The following is a 20162-nucleotide window of genomic DNA, read 5'->3' on the forward strand; positions in this document are numbered from 1 at the left end:
AATATATAAGATGAGAAAAAACTAAGCAAAATGCAAAACACTTTTTATAGCGAAATTTTGAAAATTTTTAAATTGTATTAACACAAACAACAACAACAAAAACGTATAATAAAACATTTGCATAAGCAAAATATGTATTTAACGATAAAAAAACAACAACAGCAACAACAATTAGTGCGAAACTTACACGCTTTACATGAATATATGTGAATGTACTATTTAGGTTATGTCTCACATATGTATGTATGCTAACAGCCACTAGCTAAATAACACAAGCCAAGTGTAAGCAAGCGTTTTCAAAACAAAAAAATATATACAGATATAAAGAAAAAAAAAATCACACACACATGTATACACATACAAAATAGTAAATATGTACATACATACAAGCATACATAAAGACATGCATAAATACATACAAAATAATTTATTAAGCTCTCTTACATTTATTTCTACCGCAAATATAACGGCTAATTTACTACATTTGGTTTTGATTTTTTTTTTAAGCGTTTAAACTTGTATAACAATTATTTTTATTGTTTTCACTGAGTTGCGGTAACAAATACTAGGCCGAAAATTTTTCGTTTTTTATTAGAGTGTGCATTTTTAAACAAATTTTGTATAACCTAAAAAACATAAAATGTGTGACTTACAAATTTTTAATATTTTAAATTAAATTATCAAACATAAACTTTTTAAAAAGTTCATATTTTCGATGTGGTTGCTTTTTGAATTTTTTTTCATATCCTAAAAACATATGAGGCACATAGTATGTGTTATTTCGTTACAAATTATTAATATTTTAAATGAAATTACCAGGAATTAAATTTTTAAAAAGTTCATATTTTCGATGTGGTTGCTCATTAGGGTGTGAATTTCTTTAGCAAATTTTTTGTAACCTAAAAACATGTTTGATGACATGTGATTTCGTTACAAATTATTAATATATATATATATTTTTTTTTTTTGGAAAAAAATTATAAAAAGGTGCAAAAATATCGATAAATTGAAACCTTTGTAAATATTAATAATACATACATATATTACATTTATTTAATATCACTTCAATCCTGATTATTATTATATTGCAAAAATTATTGATTTATCAAGCTGCCCTCATTGTACTACATACATACGGCTAACCATTTCCCAAGTCAATTACGTGAATTTGTCAATTAAGCGCTCATCAATTAATTATTCGCGTTTATCTTTTCAATTTTAAATATGCAACGAATTAAGGTCTAAAGCAATATCATTAAAATTTTTTGATTGATTGCAGCAATATTTTTTTTCCATTCAATAAAATTTCATTTAAAAATCGTTATGATTACGTAAAAATCCGTCCCAGAGAGAAAGAATGGACTAATTATTGGAGAATAAAAGTGGTGGTTTTATTATTTTTGCGACAATTCCTACGATAATGTGAGGGTAGTTAGATAAATCTTTGATTATTTACAAATAAGGCACTTTTTGTGGCAAAAAATATCGCATAATATTATTTTTTAAAAATTTTGAAAACAAACTATTGGTTATCGCATTCCTCTAACATAACGCACCAATAAAGAAGCTTAAAAATAAAAACCAACAAAAAAATCGTATATTAACATGATTTATGTGAATACTTTTTTTTTTGCTGGAAAAAAATAATACTAATAACTTTCAACATATTTTACGGCATTATTTCTTTCAATATTATTTTAATTACTATTTTTCTTTAAAATTCCACATAGTAAAGCAGTCAATGACCTATTGAACCAATTTTCGCAAGATTAAAAATAATTATTTTACCAGAACTGTAATACCATGCCGCGTCAATATAATTAAGTCACCAAACACATACTTTTTTAAACCCTATAACCCTAAAGCACTATGATTTGTAGACGCTAATAAATATTTGTAGTTTCATCACGCACTGTATTTTTAAAGATTTTTTATCTACACATTTTTGTTCTAAAACACAACTAAAAAGCTTTACTGTCCATGTAACTAATTGATTTATCAAAAATTATCGCAATAATATTTACCAAAAAAACGCAAACAATATGTGCAAAACAATCTAGTAGCAAAAATGCGTATTTATTGATTGTATACACCGAATGAAGCAAATAAATACAGATAAATGAATTGAAGCCTATAAATGTTTTTGGTTTGAGTATAATTCTTTTGGGGGGACGAGGGGAATAATTATAGGAGTCTCTACACAGGTAAGCTCTATGTGACCGAGTCCTTTGTTGGGAAACTTCAAATCACTTCAATGAATTCAGTTAAGAAGTTATAAATAATCGTTATAACATAACATAAGAAGATACAATTAAAATTTATAATCTAATTTAAATTTTTCAGTAATGATTCAAGCACTATCATATATTATATTAAAATTGCGATATTTCTCTGCCAGCATCATCATTCAGTCATACATTGGTCGAAATATTTAAAAATTAATTTCAATATTCTTCCTTACAAATAAAATCTGCTAAAAAATACACTTACTGCGCTTTCTCTGGTACTGAAACTCGCTTGTTGGCATGACCTTGGAGCGAGGTGCTCTTAACATCCGCATGACAAAGTGGCATGTGTCGTCGTTTCCGATTGCAAACCTTCTGAAGATAGCTGCCTTTCATATCCAGTGATTACAACAACTTAAGAACTGTTACACTTATCATTTTGCATTATTTGTTACACATTTAATCCATATTTTCGCAATTGCAAATAAGAGCACTTCTGACTATAAATCAGTCAAAATTAATTTAAATACAAAATGGCTGATTAGCGCCTGGTTAGCTGTGTTTGCTTGTGAACTAATATGCATAACTAAAATGAATTAACGTGATAACAAGTGTGAATAGAGTCGGACATTAGTATAACCCTCACACCCTCCATACCATAGCTGAGCATCTGTAAAAAGCTGAACACAGTTTTAATATCCTCAATCAACTTTTAATATCCGGGTATAAGAATCAGACACAATTTTCCGGCGAATTTTCAAAAGGTACAAGTCATGCAAACGACTCAAATTCAAAAGCGTATAGGCAATTCACAATAGAACTGGAAAATAAGCTGCCTATTCAGGTTATGAACTCGACTATCGTTTCGTGGTTTGAAGCTTGGGAGATTTTCAAAATTATAGTAACAATGTGAAGAAAAACGTTTGTTGTAATGAGTTTTAATATTATATTATATTTAATAAATATTTTATTTATTACACAGATCCGCTGTCAACAAAGCCAATAATGAATAAAAACCTTAAAATATTTACGTAATCATAATTTGCTCAAACTCACATGTATTTTTATGGCAAGTTTTCGATTTGCGCAAGCCATACATAGTTTATGCGCGCTCATTGTGAATGATTGATAGAAAAAGAAGTGTATATCGAGTTGAAAATTGTGCATGATTTATATTGCCTAACTGCAAAGTTTTAATAAAAAACAGCAAAATTCATAAAGTTTCACGAACTTTTTTTTCGTAATATGCCACCAAAGCTGGTGTGGCAAATCTGTGTTGAAAAATTTTTGCTCGATGTATAGACAAATCAGCTGTTTGGGCCCAAAAATCAGCCGCTGAAAGTCTGCAACCAATTATATTTTTCAAGCAGCTTAGAATCACTATTGTTAGTAACAAAGATAAATATTTAATACGTATTGCAAAACTTTGGCGATTGCTTAAAATCGGCGGCAGTGACTTATAAGATCTTGCGTCTCGTTATCCGTAAAATTTGCAGTTGAATATTATACGATGGCAGACAATGCAGATAACAGAGGTGATACACCTGCCCAACCACCCTCGGCTCCACCACAACCACAACAACAACCGCAGCCACCGCCGGGCGTAAATAATCCCAATATCAATAGGAATGTGCCAAACTTTGCTAATGTTTGGAATGTGGATCTTGCAGCGAATCCATTCAATTTCAACAACCGGAATCGTGGCGGACAAGTGAGTACTTTTTTCTTGCATAAATATTGATCAATTTAAGTGAAGGGCGTTAATTATTTGTAACAAGTGAGAACAATATCGTTCTAGACTGCTAAGTTTCAATTATCTCACACCCTTATATTTATAAAGCAGTAAACGCGTTTAGGACCAAACAAGTTGTGAAAAATTACCAATTATTATGATTTCCTAATATGTAAATGTAGATTTTTATAAATGCGTGTATGTTTGGGTGTGCAGCTGAAAGTGACATTTATACATTTTATAAATGATTTCGTGAAACTAATTTTATCGTAATTATTGTTTTCAGAATAACCTGATGAATGTACGCGATCGCCTCTTTCACGCCATTTATTTCAAGATTGCTCTTATGTATGCGCAAATATTTCCCAAGTAAGTGTGCAGAAACTACGTTACTTTTGTTTACAGCTTGCTTTGCTAATTATATTTGTTAATTATTAATATATTCATCTTCTTTATCACTAAGGCCTCTGCAACGAGTTTTGGAATATTTCATATTGCTCAAGGCATTGTTATTCTTCTTCGCCTTGGTTTATATACACTTGGCATTTATCAAGAATCCCGCTACATGTTTGCAAAATGTCAAAGATTGGCCACGCGATGGAGTGCTGAGGTATGCAGCATTGTTAAGAGTTTGCTTATTATCATTAATATATCTATAAATATTTTATATTTGCGTAGAGTTGAAGTTATACCGAATTTGGAGAAGCAGCGTGATTTATTGTCGAAGACAAAAGCCAATGAGCAGTTAATACGTTACTTACAAAATTATTAGTAAGCAAAATTTATACCATCCTTTTTACTCGTTACAATACCTAACTAATTTGGTTCCTTCTCTGTACGCTAGTCATTATGGCATTGGTCCGCAAACCAAACTCAATCATGATCGCCTAAAGCAATATGAACGCACATTGACACGTTCCGGTTATCAATTGCGGCCCACATTCACCTATTCAAATGAAACATTAATCTATTATTTCAAAACGGAAGCCATAACTGGACAGGCTGTTGAAAATAAGGCCATCGAGCAGTTGGAAAAGTCGGATAATGACGATGGTAAACGTTCTTAATGTGGCTAATTTTATAAAATGTAATAAGTAAGCTTTCAGATGAGCAGTATATTGTGGAATATTCATTAGAGTATGGGCATTTACGCCTTTCACCAGCAACACGTAAACGTCTGAAGATCCCCGTACGTGTAGTGCAATTGGATCCGATGACTGACAAATGTTTTGGTGATAAATTTAGCAAATTTTTGCTTAAACAACTGTTGGGGTCCGTGCTCTACAGTAGTTTTGTTTTAATATCCCAATAAATCTTTATTTCATATTATTACAGTTATGATGACCTGCTAATGTCCTCAGTGCGTGTGATTGCTGAAAAGGAAGATAATAAAGGGTATTTGCGTAATGTCATAACCGGTGAGCATTATCGTTTCGTGTCAATGTGGTGGGCAGCATGGAGTTCGTATCTAACGGCATTTTTTGTAATGGTGCTTTTTGTAAGTGAAATTACAAGCTTTTACACCATGCTTAAAACAACGAAACTTTAACATTTTTATCTCTTCATTTTCAGACATTTTCTATTTCTATGCTTTTACGCTTCTCGCATCATCAAATATTCGTTTTTATTGGTAAGTTTTTTGCTCTAGCCGACATACTTTGGTTTTGCAGTTATGTTTTTACATTTACAGTTGATCTTTTACAAATGCTGGAATTCAATGTCACCGCGCGTTTTCCCATTGCTCCACTGCTCACTGTAATTTTAGCACTCGTTGGTAAGCAAACGCACTAAAGTCAGCTTTAGTTGTTATTTTGCCTTTTACATGAATAATTTGAATATATTACTTATTGGTGCTTCTTCTTCTCTTCTTTAAGGCATGGAATCAATAATGTCTGAGTTCTTTAACGATACAACAACTGCATTCTATATAATATTGATTGTTTGGGTGGCGGATCAGTACGATGCCATATGCTGCCATACGAGCATCACCAAACGCCATTGGCTAAGGTGAGCGCACTGGCAATTATTTACATTATATATTTATATGATAATTATGGTACAACGCTCAATATTGAGTTATCGCTTATATTTGAATATGAAACGCCAGTCGTAGTAGGTCACCGTATTGACTCAATTTGTTCTTTAGAAATCCCTTTAAGAGCGCCAAGCCGTATGCAAGTTGTTTTTGTTGTTGCTATTGAGAGGGTATAAAGCGAATCCTATAGAGATTTCGTGAATGCTATCGAGTGGAAAGTGGAGTGGAAAGTTCTCAACAGCATATAAATTTTGTGTACTTAGACCGACGACCTCGTCTCGGGCGTGGTCGTGGTTTTCATCAAAAGAATACTTATTGCAGAATACTGTGGGGGTAATTTGCTACTCTTTATATTCTGAACAGCGTTCATTAAGTTTTCCACGGCATTTGCAATAGAATGATGAGCTCAGTCGATTTAGAAATGTCCGCCTCTCCATCAGCCAAACTGCTTTCGAACTCTTCGAAACAGCTCGTTTCCTGAGCCAACCATAGCAGGCGAAGAGTACCTGCTGGTAGCGGAATCGTCTCCTAGTGGGATCAAGAAGTCCTTCCTAAACTACGCCGCCGACATATGTAAAACAATATGCCGACCAGGCTTCGGACGCAACAAGCTTCAGATATGCACTAACCGTCATTCATATTTCAGTGAATGATGTACTTGGAGTCAAACCACCATTGCAGACCCATTGCAGACGAAGAGCTCGAGTTGCCGCCAGAATCGAAAGTGACCCTTCAGAATTATTCAGAATTGACCTTTAGAACAATCACAACAACACCTTACTGCCGTCTTTGTAATTAAAATGGACTCGTGTTTTTATGTGAACTCTACTACATTCCCCAAATTATTTGAAGAATTTTTTCTGCAGCGACAACAACAGCAAAAACCGAGGTGACCGTTCCCACGACAGTCGAGTCTAAGTAACCGGAACGGTACCTGATTTTTTTATCTGGCTAAGAACTGTCTACTCGGCACCATTCCTCGAAATTTCCTGCTGTGTACCAAAAACCATAGTGCGATTTGTAAATTTGTATTTTCTTAATTTTGACTTTTGTCATCCGTTGGCCAAAGCGTCAACCGATACTTAATAAAAATAATGACTTTCATTCGCACCACAGTCGGGTCTAAGTAAGCGGAACGGATCCGGATTTTTGTCCTGCCAAAGACTGTGAACTCCGTACCATGCCTTGAAATTACTTCAGGAATGTTTTCTGCCGCTACAACAACAACAAAAATAACGACTTCAATATTCTTTTTTGCAAATAAAGTATTATCAGTGTTCATGTTTGGTGGAATTGATTACTAACAAGTAAGGTAGGGCTAAGTTCGGGTGTCACCGAACATTTTATACTCTCGCATGATAAAGTGATAATCGAGATTTCAGGCGTGATTGTGAACCGATTTCACCCATATTTGGTACATGTCATCACGGTGTTAAGAAAATATYATATACCGAATTTCATTGAAATCGGTCGAGTACTTCCTGAGATATGGTTTTTAGTCCAAAAGTGGGCGACGCCACGCCTATTTTCAATTTTTAAAAAAAGCCTGGATGCAGCTTCCTTCTGACATTTCTTCCGAAAAATTTTGTGTTTCTGACGTTTTATGTTAGTCGGTTAACGCACTTTTAGTGATTTTCAACATAACCTTTATATGGGAGGTGGGCGTGGTTATTATCCGATTTCTTCCATTTTTGAACTGTATATGGAAATGCCTAAAAGAAACGACTCTATACAGTTTGGTTGACATAGCTATAGTAGTTTTCGAGATATGTACAAAAAAGTTAGTAGGGGGCGGGGCCACGCCCACTTTTCCAAAAAAATTACGTCCAAATATGCCCCTCCCTAGTGCGATCCTTTGTGCCAAATTTCATTTAAATATCTTTATTTACGGCTTAGTTATGACATTTTATAGGTTTTCGGTTTCCGCCATTTTGTGGGCGTGGCAGTGGGCCGATTTTGCCCATCTTCGAACTTAACCTTCTTATGGAGCCAAGAAATACGTGCACCAAGTTTCATCATGATATCTCAATTTTTACTCAAGTTACAGCTTGCACGGACGGACGGACAGACGGACAGACGGACGGACGGACAGACAGACATCCGGATTTCAACTCTACTCGTCACCCTGATCACTTTGGTATATATAACCCTATATCTGACTCTTTTAGTTTTACGACTTACAAACAACCGTTATGTGAGCAAAACTATAATACTCTCTTCAGCAACTTTTTTGCGAGAGTATAAAAATGTAATCTTAAGTGTTTCTTCTCTTACGTAGTTGTTAACGACATTAACCACATACACATATCTATTGCATACATGTAGTGTATGTAAATATGTATGCATGTGCATATTTCGCATAGTTTATTCCATAAAGTAATGACATATGATATTGCTGCGGTAATTTGATAGGGGTGGCAAAGTCAGAAACCATAATCTCAAGTGGGATGAACCAATATTATACTTATGTACATATGTATGCACGTGTGTGTATTTATTTATGTATGTGTGCAAGTGTGCCGGTATTGATAAATTACTTGCGTCCATAATCTAACCCTTTTCCAGCCATCGACAGCTGTATTGTTAAATATTTGGCCAACGACCTGTCATTACATGCCTTCTTTCCTTCCTTCCCTCTTCTCCATCGCATTTTCAGCATTCTTTTCGAGATCGGAATTTAAATATTTTTAACTGTTGAACTCTGATTTTAAAATACTTCTTCTTCTTACTATTCTGCATTGCTGATGCTTTTTTGCTATTTATAAAATATTTTTTGTTTCTGTTGATGCATTTTCTTGTACCGTTATTGCTGGTATTTTATATTTGTGAATATTTAAAGGATTTATTTGTTCTTAATGCTTTTCTAATGTAGGTATTTAGGTAAGTTGATTTGTATTTACTTTAAGGTTACCTTTTTTAAAGATTTTTTTTTTTAACGTACAGAGCAGTGCAAAGGAATGTCTCTAATCTGTGATAACATAAAAATATATGCATCATCATGATAAGTTTTTTCAGACAATTCGAAAGAGAACCGACCTAAACGATACTAGCACCTACACGGCTTCATCTATTTATTGACCCCTTATGCGGTTATAGCCGAGTTTACAACAGCGCGACAGTCGTTTATGCTTTTTGATGTGTAGCGCCAATTGGAGTTTCCAACTTTACTTCTCAATTGCCTACTTAGTCCGAAGTAGCGCCTGTTGGCGAAAGTTATTCTGTGTTGGAATTCGAGGCCGATGTTGTCGTGGGTTTTAATGCTGGTTAAGTTATGACTGTAGACAGTGACATGGGACTCAAGTCGTGAGTGCGACGACTGCTTGTCGTAGAACCACGATCTATGTATGTGTAAGCTATACGGCGACATGTGTATGGTATAATTAGCAGCTTGAAAATCCAAAGAATGCGCTGCTTGTGTCATTTCGTAAACATGTATAAAGATGCTGAAAAGCTCCTTCGGTTCATAACGAATCGATGGGCTACTAAAGAAGAAAAGGTGCCATGCATCACATTGTAAAAAGGACTATTGGCTTATGGGCCGGCCTGCACTTGGTATGTAGAACTGTCGTGACCTCGCAAAGGGCCGTTCTCACGATAGTCGGGTCTAAGTAAGCTGACCGGACCCGGTGTTTTCTCTGGCCAAGGACTGTTATCACAGCAATATTCTTCGAAAGTTCTTCAGGAATGTTTTTGCCGCTACAACAACAAAAATCTCGCAAAGGAAAGAGAAAAGGGCAAGGAAGAAGAATAGGAAGTATTCTCTAAAAAATTTGGATTCGTGGATAAATTGCTGTCCGCTTACGGATTCTGTATAATAACATTATATAAAATGGAAATTTGAACTGCGGTTTACTGTTTTTCTTGGTCTACGAGTGGACGGATCTGTACGCAGGCAAAAAATGCATTTCGAAGCAGATTTCAAAGACAGTTGTGTATGTAAGGCATCCTATCTTGGAACTGGAGTACTAGCTTAACCCGAGAGTTTGGAAAAATATCCGTATTTAAGAGAAAAAAAAAACATATTAATAAAGTCATAGCAATTTGGATAAACAATTGGTACTCGTTAATAGGATAATTCGGCCTGCGTACTCACTGACAATGAAACTATTCCACTAAATCTTAGCTTGATAATCTATTTTGGTTCATAAATACAAATTCAGGTGTGTGAAGTTACTTATACCCAGCAGTTTAGATTTCTATGTGTAGCCTTTCAGGTTAAAAATAAACTACACAGCCAACTCCTTATCGAATTCACAATCCGACGAACAACTTTCATGCGTAGGCAACGAATTTGGCTACAGTGAGACAGAGTACTTAAATATTCTTTTACCTTTTGTTATAAATCTCGCATTGAGATCTCTTTGACGCTCTTAATCGGATAGCATTTAACCGTCGCGGTGGCCTTTTCGCTTTTTATTTTTTGTTGAAAGGCGCTCGAAAAGGGAAACTCCAATAAAGCGCTTTCTTGCCTTTCATTATTTTGCGATTAGATAATCATCTTTGTTTTTGAGTTTCTCAAATAATTTTGCTTCTACAAAGAATTATATACGGACATGCCAGTTGTTTGCTGGAAGAGTTTCACCTTAAAAGTGTTTAAAAGTTATGAAAATTTGATTTAAAATTTTTAATTCGGTTAACTTTTTCAGCGTACAAAGTAAATTAAGGGGTTAGGTTAAATTTAATTTTTGGTAAAATTTTCGGCATTTTTTGGTCAGAAAAATAAGTTGTAATGAAACAAGAAAAAACGTGTATACAATACGAACTAAATCGGCCCATAACTTTTCGGGAGATCGTGTCCACCGACTTCAAAAACACAGTTTCGAGAAAAACTTGTTTAAAGACAGGGCACTTAGCGCAAGTTCTCAATGCTGTATCGCCGAAATTATTACTCAGATCAACTTTAAAACTTAGGACTATATTCTAGAGGTATTGTAGAATTTAATAAAGCAAAAAAAAAAAAAAACAAAACCAAAAAAAAAAAATCGATTTTTGTAAATTTTCAAACCCCCAACCCCTTAAAGGAACGAGAAACTACAATTTAAATACGCCGTTATGATATTGTAATAGTTGGACGTTTACATTTAAATAAACTCGAGTTTAAGTTGGTGTTTACGAACAAATCTGAAATGCTTCAGAAACTCTGAGTTTAACTTGAAGTTTTTGAACCTATCTCTCGAAAGCTCTTAACTTCGACTCATTAGATCATTAGATGTTCTCATTGTCCATGCCACTGCTCCATAGGACGGAGATTATGAGTCACATGTAGAATTTGGGGTTTGTTCGTCAAGAGAGGACTTTACTTCTCAGTTGCCCACTTAGTCCAAAGTAGCACTTGTTGGCAAGAGTATCGAGGCCAACGTTATTTTTGTTGTTTATACTGGTTCCAAGGTAGACGAAATTATCTATTATTTTGAAGTTATGACTGTCAAAAGTACCGTGGTAGCCAAATCTGTTTGTTTGATGACAGGTGATATTTCGACTTGCCCTCGTTCATTATCAAACCCATTTGCTTCCCTTCTTTGTCTAACCTGAGGAAGGAAAAACTAACGACGCGGTTGTTATAGCCAATGATATCGATGTCATCCAGATGCGATATCAATTATACAACCATGTTGAAGAATGTACCTTCTCTATTCAGATCTGTAGCTCGAATTACTTTCTCCTTGAGTAGATTGTAGGGAGTCGCCTTGTCTGAAATCTCGTGTGGTATTGAACGGCTCGGAGAGGTCTTTCCCGATTTTGGTGAAGCTTTTGAAGCCAGTGTAGACAGCCGTGTTAGTTTTGCGGGGATACCAAATTCAGACATTGCGGCATAAAGGCAGCTCATTTTGGTGCTGTAAAAAGTAGCTTTAAAATCGACGAATTATGGGTCTTTTCCAAGATTTAGCGCATTTTAGATATCTGATCAGTTGTTGAATTTGTGGATTGGAGAGAGCACACTTAAATTCCAATCGTCGACCGACTGTATTCTACAAAGATAAGATGCATGCTCCTCATTAGTTCTTCGTCCCCGTATTTGAAAAGCTTGGCCGGCAATCCATAGTTGTTTTCAGACGGGTAATTACTATTCGAATTTCTTCACGGTCGGGCAATGGAACGTCTGCTCCATTGTCAACGATTGGGGAATCGGGTACGCCTTCTCCTGGCCTTATACTTTTACAGCCATTCAGCAGGCTGGAGGAGTCCGTCCATAATTTTAGTATGCTCTGTGCATGAGTCACTAGATTACCTCTGGAGGTTCTACAAGAGTCTTGAAACCTTCTGTTAGTCGACGCATCTTTTCGTAGAATTTTCAAGTATTACTCGCTTCGGCCAGCTTGCCAAGCTCTTCATATTCACGCATTTCGGTCTCTCTCTTTTTCTGTCTGCAAATGCGTCCCGCTTTTCTCTTCAACTCTCGGTATCTATCCCATTCCGCACAAGTTGTGGTCGATAGCGGCATAGCGATTCTGTTTTATCTCCACTGCGGCACAACACTCTTCATCGTATCAGCTATTCTTTTGCCTTTTCCGCAAACCTATGATTTCGTGTGCAGCTGTACGTAAGGACCCTGAAATGCCGTCCCACAGTTCATTTATACCGAGTTATTGACGAGTGCTCTCAGAGAGCAAGAGTGCAAGTCGATCAGAAAATCTTTCGGCTGTCTGCTGTGATTGCAGCTTCTCGACGTCGAACTTTCCTTGTGTTTTTGTGTGTGCGTTTTTGTTTGCTGCTCAGAGGCGTGTGCATATACGCCCGCCTTACGCACTGGAGACGTGTCTTCCGTCTATCACAACATCATCGATCTGGTTGGAGGCTTTACAATCCGGAGACAGCCAGGTAGTTCGGTGAAATTTCCTATGCTGGTATCTAGTACTACAGATAATAATATTTCGAGCCTCGGCGAAATCGATTAGCCTTAACCTTTTTGGGGATGTTTCATTTTGGATTACCGACCGTTGTGCCAAAGATACCATATTTGCCCACCCTGACGTTAAAGTTAGTAAGCATGATTTTGACATCGTGGTAGGGACAGCACTCATAGGTACGCTCATATCATATCAGTCATCTTTACTCACATCGTTCTACAGTTAAAGAATTTCGCTTTGTTGCGGATTGTGTCGAGACGTTCATTAACCCCGGTAAATGTCAGGACTCGGTGACGGAGTCTCCCCCACCAAGAATCCCACACAGATTTTGCGTTCCTTTATACGATCACTGTAGTAAATGCCATACAGACCTACACGTCTCAGTTCTTGTCCCGTCCATCATCGCCCTTCTTGGACGGGGGGCTGTTAGCTTTTACTTTCACGAGCACATGAACCAGTTTTGCAGCAGCATCTCCCAATTGAGGAATCGAACATTCCAGGTGCATTCCCTTAAATCATAGCCCTTATTTGTGGTTTATTTGTTGTCTTCCTCATCAAAAGGGGGCGTTTCTCTTCCGAAGTTGTTGTTGTTTACTTTTCATTGGGAACCTTTTTGACATGCTGGCTTCCAAACCCAGCGAATAACCCTGAGATAAGACCGGAAGTCATGAGCTGCTTGAGCCATATATAAGAGAATCGCTTCTGGCCACTCCTAAGTGAATGGCGCTCAGAGAACTTTCCAGACTTGCGTGAACTTCTACACATGGGTCTATCCTCCTATAGCCCATACTACTTAGCTGCCATATATGTACTTATGTAATCGAAACGATCGGAAGCAAGTGCTAGTATGAAAAACAATTTCATTTGACAAGAGATCTTCATGCAATTTTGCAAAAATATATAATATATATATATAAAGCAACGGTACAATATCCGATGAAATTTTTTAGATCGGACCACTATAGCATACAAGGTGCGTTCCAAAGTAAACAGGACCTTTTGAATCTAGCGCCCCCTGGTGGCGCCATCTATATGTCGACTAGAATCTGCTATCCTTATCGATTGTCCAGTGAGAATTTCATGACATTTCATAGATTGGAAGTGAAGTTATTGTGTTTTAACTGTCAGTATGTTTGTGTTATCGGTGCGAAAAATGAACTTTGAACTTTTACCGAAACTTTTCAATTGATGAAACAAGTTATGGCGATGATTGCCTATGCCGTAGCAGAGTGCACGAGTGGTCGTTTTCAAAGTGGTCGTGTGGACATAAATGACGATCAACATGTGGGCCAATCAAAATCCATGATCACCAGAAATTCCATCGAAACTGTGTGTGAATTCATCAAAAATCAGCCGAAATCATTATTGAAATTCATGGAAATGGAATTGAACATCTTCAAAATATCGATTTATCGCATTTTGAACGAACATTTGACTGACGACCAAAAATTGCTTAGAATTAAACATTCGAAGGACGCTTGTGACTGATTATTTGACCAAAAATCACATTTTAACCATTAACCACTCCCCGTATTCACCTGATATGGCATCGTGCGACTTCTTCCTTTTCGGAAATATGCATATGCCCATGAAAGGAAAGCGTTATGCAGACGTAGAGATCATTCAAAATCCTTACACCGGCATATTGGCGGCCATACCGGCCAACGTGCTAAAACACTCGTTCGACATGCTTTTGTACCGTGCAGAAAGCTGAATTGAAGCGGGACTATTTCGAATAAAATAAATTGATTTTGTCGAAAAAACCTATTTGTTCTTTTTTTTTTTTTTAAGTCCTGTTTACTTTGGAATGCACCTTGTATAGTTGCGTACAAACTGTTCGAACACAATGAGGTTCTTTTATGGAATTCTTTGTATTTGTGAAGGATGTTCAAATATTTTTATACTATCGCAACAAAGTTGCTAAACAGAGTATTATAGTTTTGTTCACATAACGGTTGTTTGTAAGTCCTAAAATTAAAAGAGTTAGATATAGGGTTATATATACCAAAGTGATCAGGGTGACGAGTTGAGCTGAAATCCGAATGTCTGTCTGTCCGTCCGTCCGTGCAAGCTGTAACTTGAGTAAAAATTGAGATATCATGATGGTACACGTATTTCTTGGCTCCATAAGAAGGTTAAGTTCGAAGATGGGCAAAATCGGCCCACTGCCACGCCCACAAAATGGCGAAAACCGAAAACTTATAAAGTGTCATAACTAAGCCATAAATAAAGATATTAAAGTGAAATTTGGCACAAAGGATCGCATTAGAGAGGGGCATATTTGGACGCCCCCTACTAAGTTTTTTGTACATATCTCATAAACCAGTATAGCTATGTCAACCAAACTCTACAGAGTCGTTTTCTTCAGGCATTTCCATATACAGCTCAAAAATGGAAGTTAACCGACTAACAAAAAACATCAGAAACACTAAATTTCACAAAAGATATAACAGAGGGAAGCTACACCCAGGCTTTTTTTTAAAAATTGTAAAATAAGTGGCGTCGCCCACTTATGGACCAAAAACCATATCTCAGGAAGTACTCAACCGATTTCAATGAAATTCGGTATATAATATTTTCTTAATACCCTGATGACATGTACGAAWTATGGGTGAAATCGGTTCACAACCACGCCTTCTTYCAATATAACGCTATTCTGAATTCCATCTGATGCCTTCTCTGTATAATATATCCATTAGGAACCAATKATGATAGCGGAATAAAACTTTGCACAAATACGGTATTTGATGCGAGAGTATAAAATGTTCGGTGACACCCGAACTTAGTCCTTCCTTACTTGTTTTTTTCTTGTTTTCAAATTGATAAAAATATGTGTATGTATTGGGTTTTAAGCCTTTTCAACGAATGTCCCACCGCTTGCAATGAAATTAGAAAGAAAGTACTTTACACTCGTAACGAGTATGTTTTCATAAAGTACACAGTACTTAGCAATAAAATTAGTTGGCATTACTTTTCAAAATGATTATGAAGTTATTATATTTTGCACACACACAAATACACAGTTACGAGTGCTTGTGTTGAGGTGTGTGTGCACCAACAGTTGTAGCTGTTGCTCGTAAGCTGGCGTTGCCATGTTTACACGAAGCAGCGAAAGCGACCCAGCGGCCAACGGAAACACAGAGTCAGCGACATATTAGATGAAGTAACTGTCGCTCCAACCCCTCAACCACCGCACACTGTGAGCCGAAAGTTGTACGCCGTAAGCCGAGTTTACGCTGCCAAAAGTGTTGAGAAACTATTTTCAGCCGACTCTTGACTGCTGTCTGCTGACTTTGCTGCGCGGCCATTGCTGAATGGAGCCAACCGCCCGGCGTGGATTTTTAAGCGCTTAGCTTGAGTTGGAGGGAAAGGACGGTGGTTCGGCGGCAGCGGCGGCATAGCGATGTGTTGAGTATTTCTTGAATTCCTGTACACTTGTTATAATTGCTGCACGTTCGTGGCGACATTGTAGGTGTATGTGTGTGTGTGTGTTTATTCATCTATGTATGTATTGGTTGTTGTTGTGCTCTTGCATCATAGGCATGCAGCCACATACAAGCATACAAATCATATATTTATTTATATGTATTCCGAGTGTACAGCTTGTTGGTGACTATGGTGATGTTGTTGGCTGCAGTTGCGAATGAGCGGGTAGTGTTGGCGGTTAAATCGGTTCTAAATGTGCGCGTGTGTGTGTGTGTGTGTGACAGACGGCGCTGAGGTCATGCTATTATAGCATATTCTTCCCGTATGCTTCCACTTGATTTCATATCTTTAGCCAACTTGCCCGTACAGTGTTGTAAATGTGCGCTAACTTTCACACACACATACGCCCTACATTACTTAGTTACCCGTTCTGTGTGGGTGTATGTGTGTAGCCATCTTGTTGGTTGTCGCTTTTACGGCTTGCTATTATTTTATTGCTATTGTTGTTGTTGTTCTTTATTTTTTTATTGTTGTTGTTATTGTTGTGTTACAACTGCTTGCTTTGGTGTTTTTCGGTTGTTGCTGTTGCTGCTATTATTATTATTGCTATTGTTGTTGTTGTTCTTTATTTTTTTATTGTTGTTGTTATTGTTGTGTTACAACTGCTTGCTTTGGTGTTTTTCGGTTGTTGCTGTTGCTGCTATTATTATTATTGCTATTGTTGTTGTTATTATTATTATTAATATTGTTGTTGTTGTTTTCCCCATCAGTTTTGCTCTTGCTCTTGCTGTTGATTGAGATCACGTTACGTAAAGCGAAATTGCGTTAAGTTGTGTCGTGTGAAATGCCAAGTGCTTCGCAATGCTAACCGGCTTAGGGTTAGGCCATGGCGCGGGGTGTGTTGACTGCGCGGCACACAGAGAAAGTGTTTTGTATTATGTACCAATGTTCGAGATGTATCAGCGAGCTAGAGTCCTTTCTTGCTGTATTTTAAGCTTGTTGTTGCTGTTGTTGTTGTCCTTTCTTTATTTTACGCTTTTTGTTGTTGCTCGTATGTTGTTGCTTTCTGTATGTTTTTCTGTTTTTTTCCCCTCCATTTCTTGTTTCTTGTTAATTTTGTTGTTTACTTTTGTTCGCCCCAATCTCCGACACCCCATCGCACATTGTTGTTGGCTTCAACTTTCTCTCCGCTGTTTTGTTTGCTTTCATTTCTAAGGTGCAGTTGATGGGTGTACATAACTGGAAAATCGCTTCATTATCGTCAAAGAATACCACCGCAATTGTTGTTGTTGTTGCCGTTGTTTACTGCTGTTACTGTTATTATTGTTTGTTACCCATTATTCAATGTGTTTTTCTGCGCCTGTGTTTTTTTTTACACGCACTAATTTTCATGCACCCACACACACAGGTTTACATACGCACTTACATACATATGTACATGCTTACGAGGTGATACTTTGTTTCGATGAATGCTAGAAACATGAGTTTTTTCAATCTTGTTTTCAAAAAAGTGATATTTAAGAAGTGGTTTATAACATTGTGACAAAAAAGTGCATGGAAATTTTAAATTCTATTTATTCATCAATACTTATTGTGCCACCTTCAAAGTAATCCAGACCAGATGTAAAACACTTATGCCAACGATTTTTCCAATTTACGAAACACTTTTTATGAGCACTTTTCGGGATGGTCTTCAGCTCCTTTAGCGAATTTCATTTTAACTCTTCGATCGACTGAAACGAGGTTCTCGAAGCGGCAAATCTGGCGTATACGTTTCTTGATCGATAGTATTCATTGGGTTTTGGCTTTAAATTCGGTCACAATCGTGGCTCGATGCGATGGTGCATTATCATCGTGTAAAATCCATGAATTGTTGTTCCACAATTCCGGCTGTTCTCACGCAAACGTCTCAATACGGCCAAATCGAACGCCTTATTGACTGTTTGTCGCTCCGGAACAAATTCATGATGCAACAAACCACGAATATCGAAAAAAATATTGAACATCTTTTGGATTTTTGAAAAATGAAGCTTCAGTCGATTCGTCAGAGCTCGCACTTTTGTGATGAAGAGTGACACGTCTACGGCGGTTGGTTTTCTGGATTTCTTGAAAGACAACTGGCAAATAATGGTGGGCTATCACTACAAATTTACTTTCCTCCGATTCTCTTTTTGCTATATGATCAATTTTTCCAACAAAATATCCAACCATTTGCTTGGAAATGCTTCGTGTGCCGACAACTTTTCGTGTATCATCGAAAACACCTGACTGTAGGGTTGCACTTACTTTCGACGACCTTCACGAAATTCTTATACGATGCATTGACTCCACTACATTCTTGTATAACCTTTTCGAATAAGTAATTCCTGCACATTTTAGCTTTACTCTCTTTTCTTCGAATGTAGCCAAAGATTTTCGATTAAGTTTAAGTTCGCGCTGTATGAAGGCCAGTATAATAAAGTTAAAATGTTTTTCTGAAACCATTTGTACCACGCGTATAATGTTTCGGGACGTTATCTTGCTGGTAAATCCACCTAATGAGCATATGGTTATCAGCATATGGTAACGTTACGTTTTTCGTGATTGACAACTCGCCAAATCATAATATAGCTGCTTACCATGCATCGAGTCTGGCCGATATAAGTTTTCCCATCTGAAGAAACCCTATTTATCTTGCTCTCACCAGTAAATAATACTCTTTTCCACTCTTTTGCTGTCCAATGGCGGTGCTCTCAAAGAGTAATGGCTTCTTTCTCAAAACTCTTTCAAAGATAATTAACTCGGCCTCCCGAATAATCGATATTCACCTCTATTTTCTCTATATTTATTCTTGTTGAATTGATTAACGGCTCTAAAAGCAACACGTTTCGAGACATATCTACCATACAAATTGATCGATCAAACTCAAGACCTTCTTATTTGATAATGTACTCTCAAGAAATATGGCAATAATTGTCTTAATCAGAAAATTTCAGAATATAGCTGCCATACAAACTGGTCGATCAAACTCAATGTATATTATAAATAGTTTTTTGTATATCTTTTTATGCTTCGGTCACACGATCAATCAAAAACCGCTAAATGGACCGAAAGTAAATATGTATATGCATATTTGTGGTTAGATTAGGTAATAAGCCGATTTGAGAAATGTATGTAGTGTGTGTGTGTATGTAGTATATATGTACCGTTATAGATAAATAATTCATGGTGCCAAAAAACTTTTAAACATGGTTTTAACCCATATATGTATATTGCAAAAAATCTTGATTCCATTACAAATCTGCTAAGGTGCTTTCGAGTGAGTGTTTATAATTTTGATTTCCTGGGTTTTTAAAACTTAATCTTATAAAATCAACACAGTAGGAAATGTAGTTCGACTCTAACGAAATTGATTTTGTTTTCGCTGGATTCATCTGGTTGGCTAAAGGTCAGGAACTGTGGTGTCAAAAAAGAAATACCAAAATGTTTTTAACTCCTCTTCTGCAAAACAACTTTAAGAATAGGCTCCAGCAAGATTGTTAGCTTCACCAGTCTATTGCACAGACATTGTTAAAGTCTCCTACAATTAGTGAAAGAGTAATCTTTCAGAGTGTAACGAGCTCCCTGAACTCCTTGCACCGTACTTCGGACCATAGTGAACTGCTGATCGCTCAAGTAAATAAAATTTCTTGGTAACTATTGCTTTTGTGCTTGAACTTGTTGTTTTCAAACGGTTGCTGAAACCAAGAAGCTTCAAAATGTAAAATGACAAACGAAAGCTTTAAACGAAATTATGACAATACGAAAAATTTCGTGCAGACTATATATAATATTAAATCCAAGCAAAATTTTTCGTTGGCTGGCGTATCACAAGTATCACTGAGTAGTCTTGCCAACCGTTAACAAATAACTGACTT

At 36.6% G+C, this 20162-nt stretch overlaps 1 protein-coding gene across 1 annotated transcript in view; it reads left to right on the forward strand.

Moving 5' to 3' along the window:
* The first annotated feature begins 3377 nt into the window (after positions 1 to 3377).
* Positions 3378 to 20162, forward strand: part of LOC108971239 — a 37760-nt gene continuing 20975 nt past the window's right edge. Inside the window, exons 1-11 of the mRNA XM_018937185.1 lie at positions 3378 to 3610; positions 3722 to 3936; positions 4244 to 4326; positions 4421 to 4567; positions 4636 to 4728; positions 4802 to 5010; positions 5064 to 5229; positions 5293 to 5455; positions 5530 to 5587; positions 5648 to 5731; positions 5832 to 5964. Of these exons, the coding sequence (XP_018792730.1) occupies positions 3736 to 3936; positions 4244 to 4326; positions 4421 to 4567; positions 4636 to 4728; positions 4802 to 5010; positions 5064 to 5229; positions 5293 to 5455; positions 5530 to 5587; positions 5648 to 5731; positions 5832 to 5964 (1337 nt within the window). The 5' untranslated portion in view covers positions 3378 to 3610; positions 3722 to 3735. The remainder of the gene's footprint in view (positions 3611 to 3721; positions 3937 to 4243; positions 4327 to 4420; positions 4568 to 4635; positions 4729 to 4801; positions 5011 to 5063; positions 5230 to 5292; positions 5456 to 5529; positions 5588 to 5647; positions 5732 to 5831; positions 5965 to 20162) is intronic.

The sequence above is a fragment of the Bactrocera latifrons genome, unplaced genomic scaffold (assembly GCF_001853355.1).
Source record: "Bactrocera latifrons isolate USDA-ARS-PBARC rearing strain unplaced genomic scaffold, ASM185335v1 scaffold_33, whole genome shotgun sequence".
In the NCBI taxonomy this organism is placed as follows: Eukaryota; Metazoa; Arthropoda; class Insecta; order Diptera; family Tephritidae; genus Bactrocera; species Bactrocera latifrons.